Here is a 20,012-nt window from a genome sequence, read left to right as displayed (position 1 = left end):
TAAAAAATGTTTTCCCTAAATAGCTTCCTTTACCTTAGTGCAGTCCTCTTTCACTTACCTCATCCTTCGATTTTGCTTTTAAATGTCCTTATTTCTTCTGAGAAATCTTAAATTCCTGCTCTTTTGTCTGTAACTACACACCGTAAAGCAAGGTGTAATCCTGGTGTGGAGAAAGCCTCTTGAGGGGGGAGGGGGCAAGCAGGAGTGTCAGGACGCCCACTAACACACAGCTCCTTTCTCTATCTGCAAAGTAGAGAGTGTCCTGACACTCCTGCTCGCCCCCTCCCCCCTCAAGAGGCTTTCTCCACACCAGGGAGAAAGCCTTGCATTACTGTGTGGTGTTACAGACAGAAGAACAGGAAGTGAGGATTTCTCAGAAGAAATAAGGACATTTAAAAGCAAAATGGAAGGATGAGGTAAGTGAAGGAGGACTGCACTAAGGTAAAGAAAGCTATTCAGGGAAAACATTTTTTTACCTTCACAACCCCTTTAACCCAAGGTTCTCTAAGCAACAGAAGGGCAAACATGTTCTGGTGACAGCCAAGGTCTCATGGACAGTTTGGCCAGTTTGTGTCAAATCCCCAGACACCTGGAAGGACACAGGTTCAGCATTAATTTCCAGACCCAGTGGAACCAGCCTGTCAAAATCTATGACATGCCCGGTGGCTGGACGCTGTACCAAACGGGACTTTTTTTTAATGCCATATGAGTTCAACTATGTATGCTGTGAAAGCCACATTCCTGCATTTGGGATATACTGTATGTTACCAATTGCATACAGTCCTAAATGGGAGTATCACGCAGTACAGCATCAAGTTGCCACATATTTCAGCCTGTCAGATGATTTTGACAGACTGCTTGCACTGGTGCTGAATGATGTATCTGTGCCTCCTGAGTGCCTAGAAAAATCGAGGATTTGATGGCAATAGGCTAAATGCACATGACCAGGTTGGCCTAAGAGAGGAAAACTCCTATCTTTAAAAAAAAAAAAAAAAAAATGTGTTCTGCTTCTCTGAACAGGAGGTAAAAGGAAATTCCCAACAGAACAGATAGGCAAGAAAGAAAAAAAAAAAAAAAAAAGAAAAAAAAAAAAAAAAAAAAAAAAAAACTGCCAGGGGTCACAATTATTCCTAACTGTAAATACGTTTTTTTTTTAATCCATACAATGAATTGTATTTTTTCTAAAGCCATTGAAGAGTTATATGTTGCCAAGGTTGAGGGCTGAACAATATTACAAATACTTTGGAAGGAAGAAAAAAAAAAATAGGTTTTCAGCTATGCGTTTGCCTGGTGTTCAAATGAGTGAATGAGCCCCAGCACAGTAGGGATCACTACTGCTGTAATTTATCTTAATTGCACAGCATTCATAAGGTGTGCTGGGGTGTCTAAAATGAATGGCACCACAACACAGTGATGTGCATGGTGTGGCAGCGTGTGTGTTTTACCGCCTATTAGTGTGAATGGGCCTGAAAACAGTAAACGCGCACTCCTTTTTACAGACACTTCAAAAAATCATGGATGATTGGGAACTCTGAACCCCTCCCCCAAATACAGCAGCTGTGTCTAAAACGTAGAAGTTTTGTTACTCCAAGGCGCTTTACAGGCACAAAAAAAGAAAAAAAAAAAAAGTACCTGCAGAGTGCCTCTCCTGTCACTCCAATATGAAAGCCCAAGGGCTTTCACACTGGAGAGTTGCGCCGACAGGATGTCAAAAAAAGTCCTGCAAACAGCATCTTTCAGCAATACACCGCTCCTAAAGAGCCCAGCCCATTGAAATCAAGCTCAATCAAGCTGCGTTTTTTACCCATTTTCTGCTGCTAGCGGGGGTTAAAAGCACCCCGCTAGCACCCAAAAAGCACTGCTAAAACAACGGTAAATAGCGGCGCTTTACCGCTGACACCCGGGCACTGAGTGCGAAAGGGGTCTAAAAGAAACACCAATAGTGTTTCACAAATTACAATGCTACTTACAGCTTTTCCAAAGGCCCATACACACGATCAGACATTTTGACAACAATTGTCCGACGGACATGTTAAATCGGACAATCCGACCGGGTGTATGCTCCAATCGGACAATTGTTTTCAGTGTTCGCTGTGAATGCTCTCAAACTTTCGGGCAACAAATGTCCAATGGAGGATAATCCGACCGTGTGTACACAAGTCCATCGGTCTAAAGTTCAAAGTCCAAACACGCATGCTCAGAACCAATGCTAAAGATCAGACAATAGCAGAAGTTGCCCAAAGGGTGGCGGTAAAGAGTTGAAACCATGTGATTTGGTGAATGTTGGCTGAAAAAAGTTCTGCCGTGTGTATGAATACCAAGTTCACGGCCAACGCCCCTTCGGACCAAAATCCACGGAAAAAAGTCTGATGGAAGTCCGATCGTGTGTATAAGGCTATAGGCCTCATGTACACTGCTGCTGTTAAACGGACGTTTTGGAACAGTTGGTTTTTTTTTCAGCTGCCCCAGAACTCCTCCATGTTAGCTTATTAGTACAGTACACAAGGTCATTTCTACATGTTTCTGGGCAGTTGAGTTTAGAAGCATTTTTGGGAAAGCAAAAAAAAAAAAAAAAAAAAAAAAAGGACAGATGTTCAGAGGCATTTGAAATGCCCAACGTCTAACAGCTTGTAAAACGAAAGTAGACACGGTAACATGTTTAGCCGCGTTTCGTTTTACAGGCGGCAAACTGGACATTTTTAAACGTCAGTTACTATCTGTCAAGTTAAATCGCTCAGGAGAGGTTGTAAAATGTCCCGATGTACATTAAATCATAGGCGAATTTCACACTGATCTGCTGCAAGAACACAGCAAAAAGGCATATGTCTTTTTGCCACGATTTTACCTAATTTGTGGTGCTGTTTTTAAAGATCATGCAACCTAAAAACTGCACCAAAAATGCATAGTGAGTGCGTTCTTACTGCGTTTTCCATTGCTTTCAACTCCTCCAACATGCTCCAAAAAAAATGCAGCAAGCAGGACGGTGTGAATTTAAAAAGGGAAGCATTTTTCATTGAGCTTTTGAGGGGCTTTGTTTAATGCAAAAGCGTTTTAACTCAAAGTGTAAAAGGTGCCTAAGGCCTCTTGCACACTGTACTAAAGTATGAGGATCAGACATTCCTTGCAGAAAAAAATTAAATAAACCAAGGTTGGGCTGTATATCACACACAAGCATGAAGCGTGGCATTTATGCGTACTTGCGAGTATACTTGAAAAAAATACTGACTGGCATTTTTTACTGATCAATACACAAAGGATGTTTATGGGCCTGTGTGTACAGACAAAATGAACAATGGGCTGCATTTTAGATCAGTAAAACAAAAAAAAAAAGGAAAAAAAGAAGAAGTGCTGTATGCCTGAAAAACAAGCGCTTTCAGGCAGCAGTTTGCAAATGCGCCCCTAATGGGTGAGAAGGAGTGCTTTAGATTGTAAGATACTTATCACTCAAAGATTTCCAATTTCCAAGTGTTCATCAATCCTTCACTTCAGTCAAGTCACACAACACGCAGCAGGACATCCCTCATATAAAGCTTAAAGCTGGGGTTCACCCCCAAAAAAATAATTTTAACATTGTCATTCTGACAACTCGGCTGAATCTAATCGGCTGTTTTTTTTTTTTTTATCCCCGTACATACCGCATTTTCACCGCCGCTTCCGGGTATGTCTTCTGCGGGACTGGGCGGTCCTAAATGATTGACAGGCTTCCGACCGTCGCATACATCGCGTCACGAGTTGCCGAAAGAAGCCGAACGTCGGTGCGCAGGCGTCGGATAGAGCCGACTCGCAGTCCGGCTTCTTTCGGCAACTCGTGAAGCGCTGTATGCGACTGTCAGAAGCCTGTCAATCAATTAGGAACGCCCAGTCCCACAGAAGACATACCCGGAAGCGGCGGTGAAAATACGGTATGTACGGGAATAAAATAAAAAAAAACAGCCGATTGTCATTCTGACAACTCGGCTGAATCTAATGTTAAAACATATTTTTTGGGTGAACCCCCGCTTTAAAAAAAAGTAAACCCTCCTATCGTTTTCAGCCAAGGAAGCGGCCATCTTTCCTCTGTTTAATCTACAACTGCCATGATGCTGCACATGTGATCAGTTATGACACCAGCCATTTGATGGTTTGACAGTTTGGATGAGAGCACAACCAATGAGAGCGTTAAATTTCCAGCACGTGCCGTAAATGAAATGGTTTTATGGGTGTGTTAACTTCTGCTTTAAAAGTTATATGTCAAAGTCTGTGTACCCTTTAACAGTAACTGACACAATGAGATTCATTTTTTATTAGAACACCTTTTCACAAAACATTTTCGGCAGCCATTTAACAGCCTCTTTTCCTGTTTTGCAAGTCTTTTTAGGATTTATATAAAAATTTTATTTTAGCAAAAAGCAGTATTAATCACGCATTCAACTTTGAAGAAATTAATTTTGCATTTATGTCTTTTTGAAAAAAAAAAAAAAAAAAAAAAGCATGAAATTTGGCCATACTTTTGTACATAGCAAATGAGCTCAGTAAATAAGCTACAAAACACTTATATGCAGTATTAAATGACAAAAAAAAATTCCAATACTGTATTTTTTTCCCCCATGACCATAATAAATAGGAAAAGCACAAAACCACTATACTAGCCTTTTAAATTGTGGATGATCTGATAAGATAAGGTTATATGGGTTCTGGATACTTGGAACATTTGTATAGCTCTGGCTAAGCATCAATTTTATCTGACCCAAATCTTGCCCCGTTTCATTCCTTTGAAGCCTCCAATCTCTCCCAATTTTTTTGGTTTGTTTAAAAAGAATTGTGCCTCTTTCCATAAATGCAACAAATGTGCTTTATAAATATTTTCTCTTAAAAAAAAAAAAACACGACAATGGCACAAAGACAAAAATGTATCTTTATGACTGGGGCCACTATGGAGCGATTTCGCAGTGTTGGAAGAATTCTATCACAAGACAGCTCTGAAGATCACTCCAAGCAGCTGCATTCTCTCCCTGTGCAGAGGAAGCCAAATGCCAGCACTGGTATTCATGTGACCGAGAGCAGCTCCGTATCATGCTTCAAATCAAGGCAGCCGTAATGACACGCAGTGCTCAGAGCTAACAAAGAGGTAAAACAGACACTCCACACATGACAGTCTGAGGATTAAAATTTGGAAAAATAAGAACCAGAGAGGAGTTGCCCACTCAAGCTGTGCTCATGACTGCCTAATCATGACAGGGAAATGACAAACCTGCTTCCCTTGCTTTCCTCATCCCCTAGATGCACCAGAGGAAAAAGTTCACAGTCATTAATCCTTGACTGAAATTAGGGAGTCTAGAGCTACAATGAAGAAATTCAATTACCATGACTAGCCTGCATGCACAAACCAGCAAAATAAAGAAACACAGATCCATACATGAATCCTACAGTGGGTCTGGTGCCAACAAGGTAAAGGGGGTATTGGGCAGAGGAAAAAAAAACTGTCAGTAGCGCCACTACCAGCTGACTCAATAGCTAGGCTTGGAATCGAAATACTTATAACAAGTCAGAGGTAAACCTGGGTTTATAATAGGTTGTGCTGGTACAAAATATTACCAGCACAAAACTCCTAGGGCTAAATTCAGGTAGGGGGACGTAATTTTGTGCAGGCGTACCGTATCCTATTTACGCTACGCCTCCGCAACTTAGATGGGCAAGTGCAGAATTCACAAAGCACTTGCTCCGTAAGTTGCGGCGGCGTAGCGTAAATCAGCCAGCGTAAGCACGCCGAATTCAAATTGAGAAGAGGTGGGCGTGTTTTATGTAAATAAAACATGACCCCGCGTAAATGACGTCTTTAACGAACGGCGCATGCGCCGTTCGTGAAAGAATCCCAGTGCGCATGCTCGAAATTCCGCCGCAAATCGTCAATGCTTTCGACATGGACGTAAATTTACGCTAAGCCCTATTCGCGTACGACTTACGCAAACAACGTAAAATTTTCAAAATTCGACGCGGGAACGACGTCCATACTTAACATTGCGTACGCCTCATAGAAGCAAGAGTAACGTTACGCCGGAAAAGGCCTTACGCACGTACGTTTCTAAATTGGCGTATCCAGCTCATTTGCATATTCTATGCTGAAATCGACAGAAGCGCCACCTAGCGGCCAGCGTAAATATGCACTTAGGATAAGATATGACGGCGTAGGAGACTTACACCGCTCGTATCTTAGCCTAATTTAAGAGTATCTGGTTTCCAGAATACGCTTAAATTTACGACGGCGTAGATTCAGAGTTACGGCTACTGATACGCTGGCGTAACCCTCTATGAATCTAGCCCCTAATGCTTATGTGCAGAAAAAGAAAATATCAGCACAACTTACAGCAAGTAGGATATGCCCCTTGTGCTGATGACACACACACTGGTGATGTGATGTCACTGGCACACGTGCTCTGAACAAACAGAATACCGTGCTGTTCTTTCAGAGATCTGTGCTGTAAACAGTCTCCTGTGCACATGCATGAGACCGACGTCATTGCTGCTCTGCCACTCAGACAGCCAGAGCCTGCGAACCCAGAAGGAAGACCAGGTACAGATGGACGCGCCATCAGTGGTGACAGCGCACCGCTAAAGGGCTTCGTTTTAAGGCAAGTCTTTCATAATGTGCTAGTATGCGACGCATGTGTGAAATAATTTTTTATAAAAAAAAATTGCAAACTTTACTACTGCTTTAAAAAAAGGGCTGCCACAAGCTCTCAAGAGACTATGCTTATCCTTTTCTGTCCAACTACTAAATTTTAGAAGCTGTAGTTTGGTCCAAGTCTAGGAATACAGGGCTTATTTATTAAAAGTATTTAAGAATGTTCACACAATAGTGTGAATTTTCATTTCTATCCGTGTACAATAGAAAATTCCTTACCAATGTCATCTGCACAATTGAATTACTGAAGTACCGTATATACTCGAGTATAAGCCGAGTTTTTCAGCACTTTTTTGTGCTGAAAATGCCCCCTCGGCTTATACTCGAGACACCTTTTTGCGCCTGATCTCCCAGACTTTGAGGACCCAGTACTGGCCGGTCATATGTCCCCTGGACCCCAAACTTGGCACACATGTAGCCTTAGTCTTTTCCTCTACAAGTGTGCAAAGTTTGTTGTCTGGGGGACTCAAAGCTGGGGAGCACCAATTTTTCAATGCCGGGCACCCCTTCCATAGACTCCCGTGTTAAACGTCAGTCGAGGCATGGGCACAGGAAAGCAGTGAGGCAAAGTGAGGCACAGTGAGGCATGCAGATGGACACCCTAGGCTTATACTCGAGTCAATACGTTTTCCCAGTTTTTTGTGGTAAAATTAGGTGCCTCGGCTTATATTTGTGTTGGCTTATACTCGAGTATATACGGTAAATATTTATACGATTTATTGTGTGAACATTCTCAAATCATTTAGTTTATCAGCCTCAGTGTCCACACACGCGCACACACACACACACTTTAAAGAGCAAAATTTTAATTTTAAAAAATATATAGAAAGAAACCAACCAAATTTTACCCAGAATTTGTTTATATCTATGTACAGCAATACATAACAGGGATTTCCATTCATGTCATTCATTTAAAATGGTACTAAAGGCAGAAGGATTGTTTTTATATGCATTAAAATGGACGTGAACCCTCAGATATATTTAGTGAAGTGAACAGCCTCAGATTAAAACACAGAGTTGAAACAAATTCCTCTACATAGGTTTTACATGTATATCTGCTGTCTTCAGCTTGCTATATTCTTTAGAAAGTGCACATTGTGAGAGATTTTCTCTTCCTGTTCAGCACTGGGAGTGGATTCTTGGCATAAAGCCAAGACAGCTGAATGGAGGATACCCCCCCCCCCTTCCACATAGGCAGAGACTTGCAGAGCTGTGCTGCAACAAGGCAAGCTCTCCGCTAGTCTATTTATAGCAAACCACCCTCCCCACACGTTTTAGGCTGGTTTTACCTTGGTCAACAGAGAATTTGTCAGAAGTTATCATGCTGATAACAGAGCAAAAAAACAGCAGAAACACGTGGGACTTGGTGATTTGTGCTTAGGTCACATTTCTTGAATCGGTTTACATCCACTAAGGTAAAAAACCTTCTGGTTGCAGCTTTTCAGATCCCCCCCTCCCCCTTATACTTACCTGAGCCCCATCTTGATCCAGTGATGTACAGCACAGCTACTCTACCAGGTCTCTCTCCTCATTGGCTCACACAGCAGCTGGAGCCATTAGCTCCTGCTGTTGTCGATCACAGCCAGTGAGCCAATGAAATGAGCAGGGGCGGGGTCCAGCTGCATGGTGTGTGAATGGACTTTCACAGAAGCGCAGTTCGGAAGCAAGCCTACTCCGAGTGCTCTCATAGCAAGATGTTTGCTATTGCTAGGACCAAAAAATGTAACTCTGTTTCCTGGCAACAGTGTGTCATCCGTTTCCATCTTCCCTGAGAATTCTGCACAGAGCTTAAAGCAGCTCACCAATTATTGGTTGTCGTAGCCGCTTTTGTTTTCTAATCCCCATTAGTGATAAATAATTTGTCTCATCTGTGTAGCTGCTAAATCTTCAGGAGAGTGTGTTCTTTTGATAAACAGACTTACTGTCTGGATCACCTGATGGTAATAGAAGCAAGCCCAAAAAAAAATGGTAAGAATTGGTTGGCTGCAATATAATAAATAAATGTTTACTTTTGGGTTTAATGCTGCTTTAAAGGGTCACTAAAGGAAAAAAAATGTTTTGCTGAAATGACTGTTTATTGGGTATAGAGACATAAAAGTTAACTGATTGCTTTTAAAAATGATTAAAAATTGAATTTAATCTATCATATAATGTGCCTCTAGTTTCAATTTCGATTTTAAAGGACATACATGAAGTTTCGGGTGAGAGGTGAGTCGGGAAGACTCACAGAACAAAAACAAACAAATCCAGGGCAGTGTTTTGTTTTTAAAATGAATCCGATTGGTTCTGAGGAGTTTTAGACACACAGTAATGACAGCTTAGACCACCGTAAAAATCTCCCAGTACGATGGTTATAAGGAAACAGGCAACCAGGAAGTGTGGAGATCACAGCAGAATTACAGCTACTTAAAAGCAAAAACGAACAATGAGGACATGAAACCAGTACTGCAGTAAGGTAAAGGAAGCTTTTTAGCTAAAAATTTTTTTTCCTTTAGTGACCCTTTAAGCCAAAATGCCAGGTATTCCCAGGACTAAGACAGACAAAAGATCAGCACCTCTGATGTAAAGGTTAAATCCACATTTGTATTCCTTTGGTTAAAAAGCATTGGCAGTGTAAAAGCACAATGCTACTGAAGATCCTGTTTGGTGTTGTACAGCCCTAGGATGATAAACATTTACAGGAAGTAAGGAATGCATTGTTTCACGTTTTAAACACTGGAACCTATTATGGGATCAAGCTAAGCAGACCTGCCTACTAATAATTCATGGCAATGGTCCATCATGGTATTAATAGGACAAATGCAGGTAAAGAGTCCTGTACGAATATGCTGAAATTCCCACAAATGCCTATAGGTGGCCTAAAGAGCAAGGGTTTTGCTTTCAACAAAACCGAGGTATTAAGTCACAAAAGCTTTCGCTCAAATTTGAAATGTTACCAAGACGCTGTCATCTTGTACAAATGTACATTTTCTGTAATTGTAACACAATAGGGACAGGGGGTTGTATGTGTGGCTCGCACAATTCGCAAAGAATTTAGAAGTCACAGATGGATAATCGCTGGCTCATTTGTCCAAGAAAAAAAAATGCAATACGCTGTTAAATATGGATTCTTGTTTGCTATACAGAAATATTCAACAGGTCTACTTTGGCAGCTAGCAGTAGAAGTGCAGACAGTAAACACCAGCTATGCTTAGCAGCTGGCAGTGCTACTGGGAACGGCTGCTAGAGTAACATTAGCATCTACACACGTGTTTGTGCATGCGCGGAGGATTACACACCAATTATCTCGCACTCCTAAATCTCTCGGCATTGGGGTCTCGTTTCAGAGCTGCTAACAGGAGGGCACAGTGAGGAATCCAGAGTATGAAATCAAGGGAAACTAAGAGGCGGAAAAAAAACATCCAAAAACGGCAAGATGAAAGTTTAATGTGTGACAATTACATGCTTCAATGACACAAATACCAATGTGTTTAAGAATAATCAACACAAAGTATAGCATGTTTTAATTAAAACAAACTGCCCACCTTTGTGGTCTCATCTAAAAAAGCAAATTGGTAATCAGAAGGGTACCAGAGATGTGAATAAAGACTTCCGCCATCACGTCCTTATTCATATAATGGTGTACGTAAAACACATTAAGCCCCTTTTCCAAATTGCATAACAAAAACGCATCCTATTGCTGGCAATGGAACCGTTCATATCGTTCCTGCACTTTTTACCAATTTCATTGCGACTTGCATAGACTGCTGTTAAATGACGTCAGTAGTGCGAATCGCACCGATATGCGGCTTTGAAATTGTGCTGTTACTTGTTTGATCTCCTTTGTAGTAATGATGTTGTGGTTGCAGTTTGTAGTGTCATAGCTGACCGATTCCCCTGTGTCCATCCATTAGTCCACCTTTGTAACGCCTTTCCACCAGCAGGACTAGAAACTACTTATCTGGGTCAAAGGCATGCCTGGCCGTTTTTATGTGTTGCATCACAAATGTGCATCAATTTTAGGAAACAAACATCTCCTTCAGCATGGTAAAGCCAGCCACAGACAGAGAGAATTGTTATCCTGCAACCATCGATTGCTGGAAAGAAAAATCACTCATTTCTGCCATCAACACAGCCAGTGTTGATGGGGGGAATCCATCCCATTGTATCCCATGTGAGCCACTGTGTTCTCCTGCCGGGGAGAACACGGATTATTGCTAGTGGCTATAAGAGCTGCTGGCAATAAATCGGTTGTAAAATCCAACAGGCAGGTTGTACCAAAGTTGATCGACCAACCTGGGTACATTCAGCCTGCCCATACATGGTTCAAATCTCACTGGCTCCTGCTGAACCAGACAAGATTCTATGTCCCAGCCTAAAAAAGTAATAATGTCTACTATAATTTCTTCTTTTTAAAGTGGAGGTTCACCCACAAATGTTAATTTTTAACCTTAGATGGATGCTCATTTTGTCTAGGGGAATCGGCTAGTTTTTTTTAAATCGAAGCTGTACTTACCGTTTTAGAGAGCGATCTTCTCCGCCGCTTCCGGGTATGGGCTGCGGGACTGGGCGTTCCTATTTTGATTGACAGGCTTCCGACAGGCTTCCGACGGTCGCATCCATCGCGTCACGATTTTCCGAAAGTAGCCGAACGTCGGTGCGCAGGCGCCGTATAGAGCCGCACCGACGTTCGGCTTCTTTCAGCTACTCGTGACGCGATGGATGCGACCGTCGGAAGCCTGTCAGAAGACTGTCAATCAAAATAGGAAAGCCCAGTCCCGAAGACCATACCCGGAAGCGGCGGAGAGGATCACTCTCTAAAACGGTAAGTACAGCTTCGATTTTAAAAAAAACTAGCTGATTCCCCTTGACAAAATGAGCATCCATCTAAGGTTAAAACATTTTTTTTAGGGTGAACTCCCGCTTTAAGGACCCCCAAATTGGTTATGCCATAATGTACTAGCAAGCACAGCATATTAGCACATTATGGCATACTTTCGTGTCAAACTGAGCACTCCAGCGCTGCGATCAATCCAGCGGGTCCTGGGCGCTTCTGGCCTTTCACCACTTAAGTGACGTCACTACCGTGAGATCAAGGCCATAAATGTTCACCAAGCATAGGGTCTCTTCGGTCATATCTTGTCAGCAATTTTTTAACAAAGTTTACTACCACTTCAGGCTCTGTTAATTGCTTTCACCTGCACCAGCACTAGACGAAGATCCAGGAATTGTGGGATATAGTTTCTTTATAGGAAGTGCCGATTGTTAGACTACAAAGGTCATGCATTAACCTGTGCAGTGCCATGCCGCAAACCTTATGTTTCCAACAGAATTTTCTGACACAGGAATGTGATGATACTCCATTATAGACTCTGCACAGAGGCCAACAAATGACACAATGAAACTATATGAGGAATCCCATGCAGGTGAAACACACAAGGTGCAGGTAGAAAAGGTTTAGAACTCCTTTAAAAAAAATTCTCAACGGCCATGGAGATATAAATCCACGTTGTTTGCACCAAAGCTTCTGTAAACAATTACCACCTTGTAAAAGTAGCAGTGACATCAACACTGTGCTGTACATAATCTGCAGAGAGCAGATCGGTGGAAAGGACCCAGCAGGCTCACCCATTAGAGGCTGCTTGTATAAAAGTACAGGGGAGGGTGGATACAAGACCAGTCACCCTGCACAAGGAGAGACTCGTGCAGCAGTGATCGGTCTTTGATATAGGAAGCTCCTGCACAGAGGCAACGTTTCATTCAAGATCATTGCACAGACTTGGAAAAATAATACAAACACATACTAAATTCAAGCAATACACACACCTCTTATTTAGACCATATATTTTGCTTATCCCGGAGTTCAATGTTAAATAAGGATGTTGTTGGTACGAGTTAAAATGCACACATGTTTTTCCAAATGCAGTTCATCTTATGAATGAACGCACAGCATGTAATCTTCATTGAACTGGAAGAACCCCTGGATATATGAAGTGAACAAACCAAACAAGAACTGGACTTGTGGATTACATAAATAATGTAGTTTGTTATAGGACAGTTACACACAAGGCGGACTTTGTCGCTATGAAGTCCGCCTGCTCCCGCCAGCTCAGCGGGAGATCAGTCCGCAGATCTCCGCTGAGCTGGTGGATAACAAGCTCCTCTCTGCTCACTGAGCGGGGAGGGGCTTGTGCAGCGCCGCCGATTCCTATGGAGCGATCTGATGAAAACGGACAGCATGTCCGTTTTCATCAAATCTCACCCGATCCGATATGAACAGATATGGACGTATCACAATACGCCTGATTTTAGCGGATTGGTTGGATGTCAGCGGATATGTCTCCGCTGACATCCGACGCTCCATAGGACTGCATGAAGCGGCCGTTCAGGTCCACGGTCAAAACTGACAGGCGGACCTGAATGGTTTGTCCGTGTGAAAGGGGCCTTATCGTAAAAAAAGGCAATACACATAAGCCAAAGAGAATATATGACATTTTTTGTACAGGTTTTCCTCTCGTTGTGACAAAAAAATTAAAATAAAATGCTGCATATGAACATTTCATATTTTCCACTACCAGCCAGCAAGCATGCAATCTAGTCAGTGTTCCATCACCTTACCTCATTATTTTACTGCTAAACTGGACAGACTAAACACATCTGAGAAAAATATGGCGTCAGTTGGAGAGCAAAAATAAAATACACCAAAAAAAAAAACACACAATTAGTTTCCTTTAAATTGTGACGCAACCTAGCATGCACGACGGTGGGAAAAAAAAAGATGAAAAAAGGCACAAGCCCTGAATATGCAAATCTCCCTAATGTACGATCTTTGTGGAATAATCACTAAAATAGTAAATTGTTTTACTACCAATACACCGCCTCACAATATTATTCCCCCTTAGTAGTTATAAAGCAATTCATTCAAAAGGAAGCCGTTCACATTTTACACCTTATGCTGCTTCTTAAAGTTATTTGCCATGCCTGGTTGAGTCTAGCCAGTCAGATATTGTGCGAAAAATCATTCATGTTAAACAGAAAGACAACACAAATGCAGCTGCAAGTACCTGCAGTCTCAGCCCACACACATATAATGTGATAGCACACAGCACAGTTATTGGGCAGATTAGCTTGTTTCAGGCCTTATTTTCTCTCATCTGAAGTTGCATTCAATGTCTTTGATTTTCGAAGCCAACAGAGCCAAGCTCATCAATACTGTGCTGTATTATATGCTGCAGAAGTTTGTGCGACTTTTTCTTTATGCTGGCTCTGATATTACATGTCATTGGCAATCTTTAACCACTTGACAACCGGGCCTATTTTGGCACTTCTCTCCCTCATGTAAAAATCACAATTTTTTTGCTAGAAAATTAATCAGAACCCCCAAACATTATATATTTTTTTTAGCAGACATACTAGGGAATAAAATGGCAGTCATTGCAATACTTTTTGTCACACCGTATTTGCGCAGCGGTCTTACAAGCGCACTTTTTTGGGGGAAAAATTTTTTTTTTGAATTAAAAAAATAACACAATAATTTTTGCCCAATTTTTTTATATATTGTGAAAGATAATGTTACGCCGAGTAAAATGATACCCAACATGACACGCTTAAAAATTGCGCCCGCTCGTGGCATGGCGTCAAACTTTTACCCTTAAAAATCTCGATAGGCGACGTTTAAAAAATTCTACAGGTTGCATTTTTTGAGCTACAGAGTAGGTCTATGGCTAGAATTATTGCTCTCGCTCTAACGATCGCGGCGATACCTCACTTGTGTGGTTTGAACACCGTTTTCATATGCGGGCGCTACTCGCGTATGCGTTCGCTTCTGTGTGCGAGCTCGTCGGGACGGGGCGTTTTTAAAAAAAAAAAATGTTGTTTTATTTATTTTTATAATTTTTTACACTGAAATAAAAAAAAATAAAAAATTATCACTTTTATTCCTATTACAAGGAATGTAAACATCCCTTGTAATAGAAAAAAGCATGACAGGTCCTCTTAAATATGAGATCTGGGGTCAAAAAGACCTCACATCTCATATTTAGGCTTAAATGCAAAAAAAAAAATTAAACTGTAATTTTTTCAAATGACAGAAAAAAAAATGTTGCTTTAAGACGCTGGGCGGGACTGACGTTTTGACGTCACTTCCGCCCAGCAGAGATATGGGGACGGGTGGGGGTGATTTTTCCCTCAGTCGCATCCCCACACAGGTGCCGAACGGACCCGATCGCCTCCGCCGCTACCGACGGCTCCGGTAAGCGGCAGAGGGCGCAGGAGAGCTGCGGGGGGGGGGGGCCCCTCTCCCGCCACCGATAACGGCGATCTCGCGGCAAATCTGCCGCGGAGACCGCCGTTATCGTTTACAGGACCGTTGGCACTAAAGATAGATACCTCGGTTGTGGCAGCAGCTGCTGCCGTTACCGAGATATCCATCTTTAAAGTGCCGCCGTTACTGTACGTAAGGCGGTTGTTAAGTGGTTAAAGAAGTAAAATTCAACAGACTGCACACTATATATGGCCAATCCACATGGATGTTTACAAGCTGAAAAGTCCTCACAAAACACAAATGCTCCCTCTGCATTGGCGTTTACAAGTGTATATCCCCCTACAGCCATTAATTGTATGAGCGGCTGTACGCAGCACCCGTGGCTCTCTGGGCAAGAGAAAATCAGAAGAAATGTTATGCCAAGGACTTGGCATGTAAAAGTCCATATGCATGAAGCTTACGACAGTCCTCCCACCATGTAAATTTCACATAAAGAGTAAGGATTTCGTACCTTTACTTGGACAGTTGTTCACAGAAAACATGTTGATGGCCATGAGCTGCAACATCCTTGCGCTTCCTATGGGTGATGGACTGAGCTCGAGCAAGGCCTGGAATTCCTTTAAAACCTTTTCGACAACCACATGGAACGTTTCCATTCTAGAACAAAAAATGATTCAACCCGATCAGATCATAATCTTACCTGTACAAAAGGCTAACTGGTTATATTATATATTACACATACATACCTTTAAATGCTTATGTAAAAAAAAAAAAAAAAAACTTAAAGCAGAACTGAAAGGGGGTTTTAAAGGTTTGTTTTTTATTTTCTAAATAGGTTCCTTTAAGCTAGTGCATTGTTGTGTCGCTTACCTTTTCCTTTGATTTCCTTCCAAATTATTTTTTTTCTTTGTGGGAAATTCTCACTTCCTGTTTCTCCTCAGTAAGCTTGCCCCTATCATCCAAGACGTTCTGGCTGGGGGTTATTTAGCCAGAACAGCTCACTGAGAAGGAACAGGAAGTGAGAAATTCAGACAAAGAAAAAAAAACATTTAGAAGGGAAATCGAAGGAAAAGGTAAGTGAACCAACAATGCACTAGCTTAAAGGAACCCATTTAGAAAATCAAAAACAAAACCTTTACAACCCCTTGAAGGCCCCTTTCACACGATGACATCTGCTGGTTTCCTAAATCCGATCCCGTCCGTGAAAACCAGATGGATGGAAACCCCATTTTCCATCCGTATGTAGAATTGGAACGGATGAAAAACGGACAGGTGGGGCTCAGACAAGTCTGTCTCCGCACAGTGAGCGAAAGACATACCTGTCATGCGCCTGCTCAGCAGGGATCAATCCCCGCTGAGCAAAGCGGAGTCTGTACATGGACAAGCCTGTGTGAAAGGGACCAAACTGTTTCTGATAATCACAAATTGAAAACGCCATTTAAATTCATTTTTAAATTTTAAAGCAAACACCTATCCATTCATATCTCCAGGCTTTATTTTGTTGAGAAATCACTTTGAATTATACCCCCCAGCTTGTCTAGCTGCAGCCATTTTTAAATAAGGGCAACTGATTCATGCAGCAATTACTTCCTGCAATCCATCTGCCTTTAGCTAAGGAATGCAAGCAGGAGAATGCGCCTAACTGAGAAAGCCAATCCTCCCCTATTTCAGATGAAGAGGGAAAAAATTGCCCATGAAGACTCCTGGGAAGTAGGACTTTTGGCCAGGGCCAGAAACCAAAAAAAAAAAAAAAAACTGCAGAAATGTAAAAAAAAAAACAAAAAAAAACAAACACAAGTGAATATTTTATTCCTTCCTATCCATTTACCAATGCTAGCAGCATAATGAATACAAACAGTTGATGTTGATTGAGAGATTATCTTATCCGAGTGCTTCTGCGTTCATTCATTGCCAAGTTCAAGCCTGGGACGGGTTCTGAACCAGAAAGTACAGCTTTACTGCAGTGCAGACTGCAAGGAGGTCCAAGACCTTGTAATGTTGTCTGGATCATAAAAAACTAGCCGACAAAGTACAATTCCTCTGGCCCATTTACCAAATTTTCAAATATGTATTTCAACTGTGAATTTTAACCACTTGTATACAAATAACCAGGCAGTTCACTCCTGAGCATGGGAGGCCTCTTTTTAGCGGCTCTCACACACCCTTCAGAGGGTGCGACGGTACACTGTGTTCACAGGACAACAGATCACAGAGCGGGATACAGGATCAACAAAATCAGCCCCAGTGTCAAAAGACCATGATGTAGCCAGGAGCAACGTCACTGATCACTAGCCACACCAGTTCCATGAGAGGACGTGCAGCCATCAACAGTGTCATTAGAGTCAATGCAGGCAGCAACAATGTTCCTGATCAAAACCCACACCAGTGAATGGTGCCTTCTGTCTGCCATCTGTACTGACCCAGTCTATTGATTGGCCACGTCTCTCTCTGCCCTCTGGAGTGACCCATCTGACTACGTTCCAGCGACACATCAGTCCAAGCCATCCCCTGCAGACAACTGCACCACTAGGGCAGCCACGTACCATTAGGCTTGCTTGACTTTGTGTTGATTTTTTGATGCTTAACCCACAACCGTAAAAATCAATCTGTATGAGCAGTAAAGCATGCTTGTTATACTCATTTTGGAACCTAAGGGATAAACCTTCTGCATTGTGTTTAAAGGCTGTTTGATCCAGTCTTCTTCCACTGTCCCTAATCCCTTTCTTAATAGAACAGCGCTTTTGGAGTACCTCTGTACATGCTCAGTTTGGTTTGGCTAGAGAGTTTATTTTTTATGGGAGGGTGCATGTGATCAGTACAGGGCCAATCAGTTCTGTCCAGACAGAGGGTCATGGGTCCTGCAGCCTCAGAACAATCCTGGGAAGATGCAAACTCCTCCTACAAGCTTTAACCAGTGCTCAGCTGGACACTAATAGAAGTCACAAGACTGCTTATGAGAAAAGGCATTTAGCAGTTAATATTTGAACTGGCCACTACTGAAGAGTTTACAAAACTTCTCAGATGCACACCTAACTAATTGTCCCCTGGACCCTGTTCCCTCACAACTACTATCGTCGCCCTCTTATTCTATCCTATGCTCCCTCACATCTTCAATCTCTCCATCTCTAGTGGCGCCTTCCCCTCCCCACTAAAACATGTGCAGATCACTCACACACTTAAAAATCCCTCACTGGACCCCACCAACCTGAACAACTTAAGACCCATCTCATTGCTCCCATTCACCTCTAAACTCCTGGAACGCTTTAGTCCACACGTTTTAGCTCCTACCTCAGTGGGAAAAAAACCTTTGTGGACCCTTAGAGCCGGTTCACACGGGGGCGGCATGACTTCAGGGGCGACTTGGCAAGGCGTCCTGAAGACAACTTCAGAGGCAAAATTACTTCTGTATAGAAGTCAATGAAAGTCGCCCCCAAAGTCGTACAAGAACCTTTTTCTAAGTCGGAGCGACTTGCGTCGCTCCTATTAGAATGGTTCTATTGAATAGAATGGGACGCGACTTGTCAGGCAGCTGAGTCGCCTGACGAGTCGCCCCAGTGTGAACCGGGTCTAACAGTCTGGCTTTCACTCGCAGCACTTCACAGAAACTGCCTTACTAAAATTCACTAACGATTTACCAACTGCTAAAACCAATGGTGACTACTCCATACTCTTATTACTAGACCTCTGTGACCTTTGATACTGTTTACCACCCGCTCCTTCTCAAACTCTGTTCCCTTGCCCTCCAGAATTCTGCTCAATCCTGGTTCTCCTCCCATCACAGCGCTCTTTTAGTGTTACCTACAACTCCGTCTCCTCCTCTCCATTGGCCCTTTCGGAGGGGGTCCCCAAGGGTCTGTTCTTAGACCTTCTCTTCTTTATCAACACCTCTACCCTTGGAAACTTGATAACCGCCCATGGCTTCCAATACCATCATCTATACGCCGATGACCCGCAAATCCATCCGTCTACTCCTCACTTCTTCTCTCGCATTACTAAATCACATATCAGCATGGATGTCACACCACTTCCTTAAGCTAAATCTCTCTAAAAACGGAGCTGAGAATATCCTGACTCCCCCAACCCGTGCCCCCCTCCATGACTTTTAATTCAAAATCAATAATACAATCATCAAATCCTCCCCTCATGTCAGGGTACAAGGTGTAATCCTAGTCTCTGGCCTTTTCTTTCAGCCCCAAAGCCAATTGTTGTCAATAGCTCGCAGACTTCACCTCCGTAACATCTCTAAAATATGCCCCTTATTAAATAATGAAATTGCCACGCTACCAATTCACTCCCATGTTATCCCATGCCTTGACTATTGCAACTCCCTTCTCATTGGCCTACCTCTCCATAGGCCATCACCTCTTCAGTCTATCATAAAATGCTGCTGCCAAACTCGTCTACCTTACCAACCGCTCAGTGTCTGCCACCCCTCTACGCCAATCCCTACATTGGCTCCCGATCGCCCAGCGAATTAAACTCAAAATTATCAACCACAACATACAAAGCCATTCACAACTCTTGCCGAGCCACATCACCAATCTTATCTCTAAATATTACCCAACCCATCCTCTCCGCTCCTCTCCTCTCAAGACCTGCTGTTCTCAAGCTCCCTTGTCTCCTCCCATGCTCCTCGCTGGAATTTCTCCAGAGCGTCTCCCATCCTCTGGAATGCTCTACCTCAATCTGTCCTGCTATATCCTACTGTAGCTGCCTTCAGGCAATCCCTGAAAATTAATCTTTCAGAGAAGCCCATCACGTCTCCAAATAATCTTTTACCACTTCCATCAGCTCATTCCCCAGTTACAACCCTTTGTACCACCTGCCACACCCTATTGGATTAAATACTTCTGAGCAGGGCCCTCTTAACCCTCTTTTATTTTTCCGTATTGTAACTGTATTGTCTCCCTTTTATATTGTAAAGCGATGCATACACTGTTGGCGCTATATAAATCCTGCATAATATTTATGGAAATAATTGCATTTTCATGTTTTGTACTTTGGGAGACCAGATATAGTAAATGCAGGGTCCTGGGTTTAAGCTATGACGACCAGTACATAATTAGTTCAAACATTGAAAAAGTCTCACACATACAGCGAGGGGAAAAA

The 20,012-nt window shown here is 42.5% G+C and overlaps 1 protein-coding gene across 1 annotated transcript in view; it reads right to left on the bottom strand.

The window, feature by feature from the left end:
* Positions 1-20,012, bottom strand: part of SMG6 (SMG6 nonsense mediated mRNA decay factor) — a 359,235-nt gene that overhangs the window by 273,695 nt on the left and 65,528 nt on the right. The window contains exon 10 of the mRNA XM_040338357.1: positions 15,415-15,560. Within this exon, the coding sequence (XP_040194291.1) occupies positions 15,415-15,560 (146 nt within the window). The remainder of the gene's footprint in view (positions 1-15,414; positions 15,561-20,012) is intronic.

Source organism: Rana temporaria, chromosome 2 (assembly GCF_905171775.1).
Source record: "Rana temporaria chromosome 2, aRanTem1.1, whole genome shotgun sequence".
NCBI classification, from domain to species: Eukaryota; Metazoa; Chordata; class Amphibia; order Anura; family Ranidae; genus Rana; species Rana temporaria.
The sequence above is the reverse complement of the archived record's forward strand: the minus strand, read 5'-3'. Positions and strand labels throughout refer to the sequence as shown.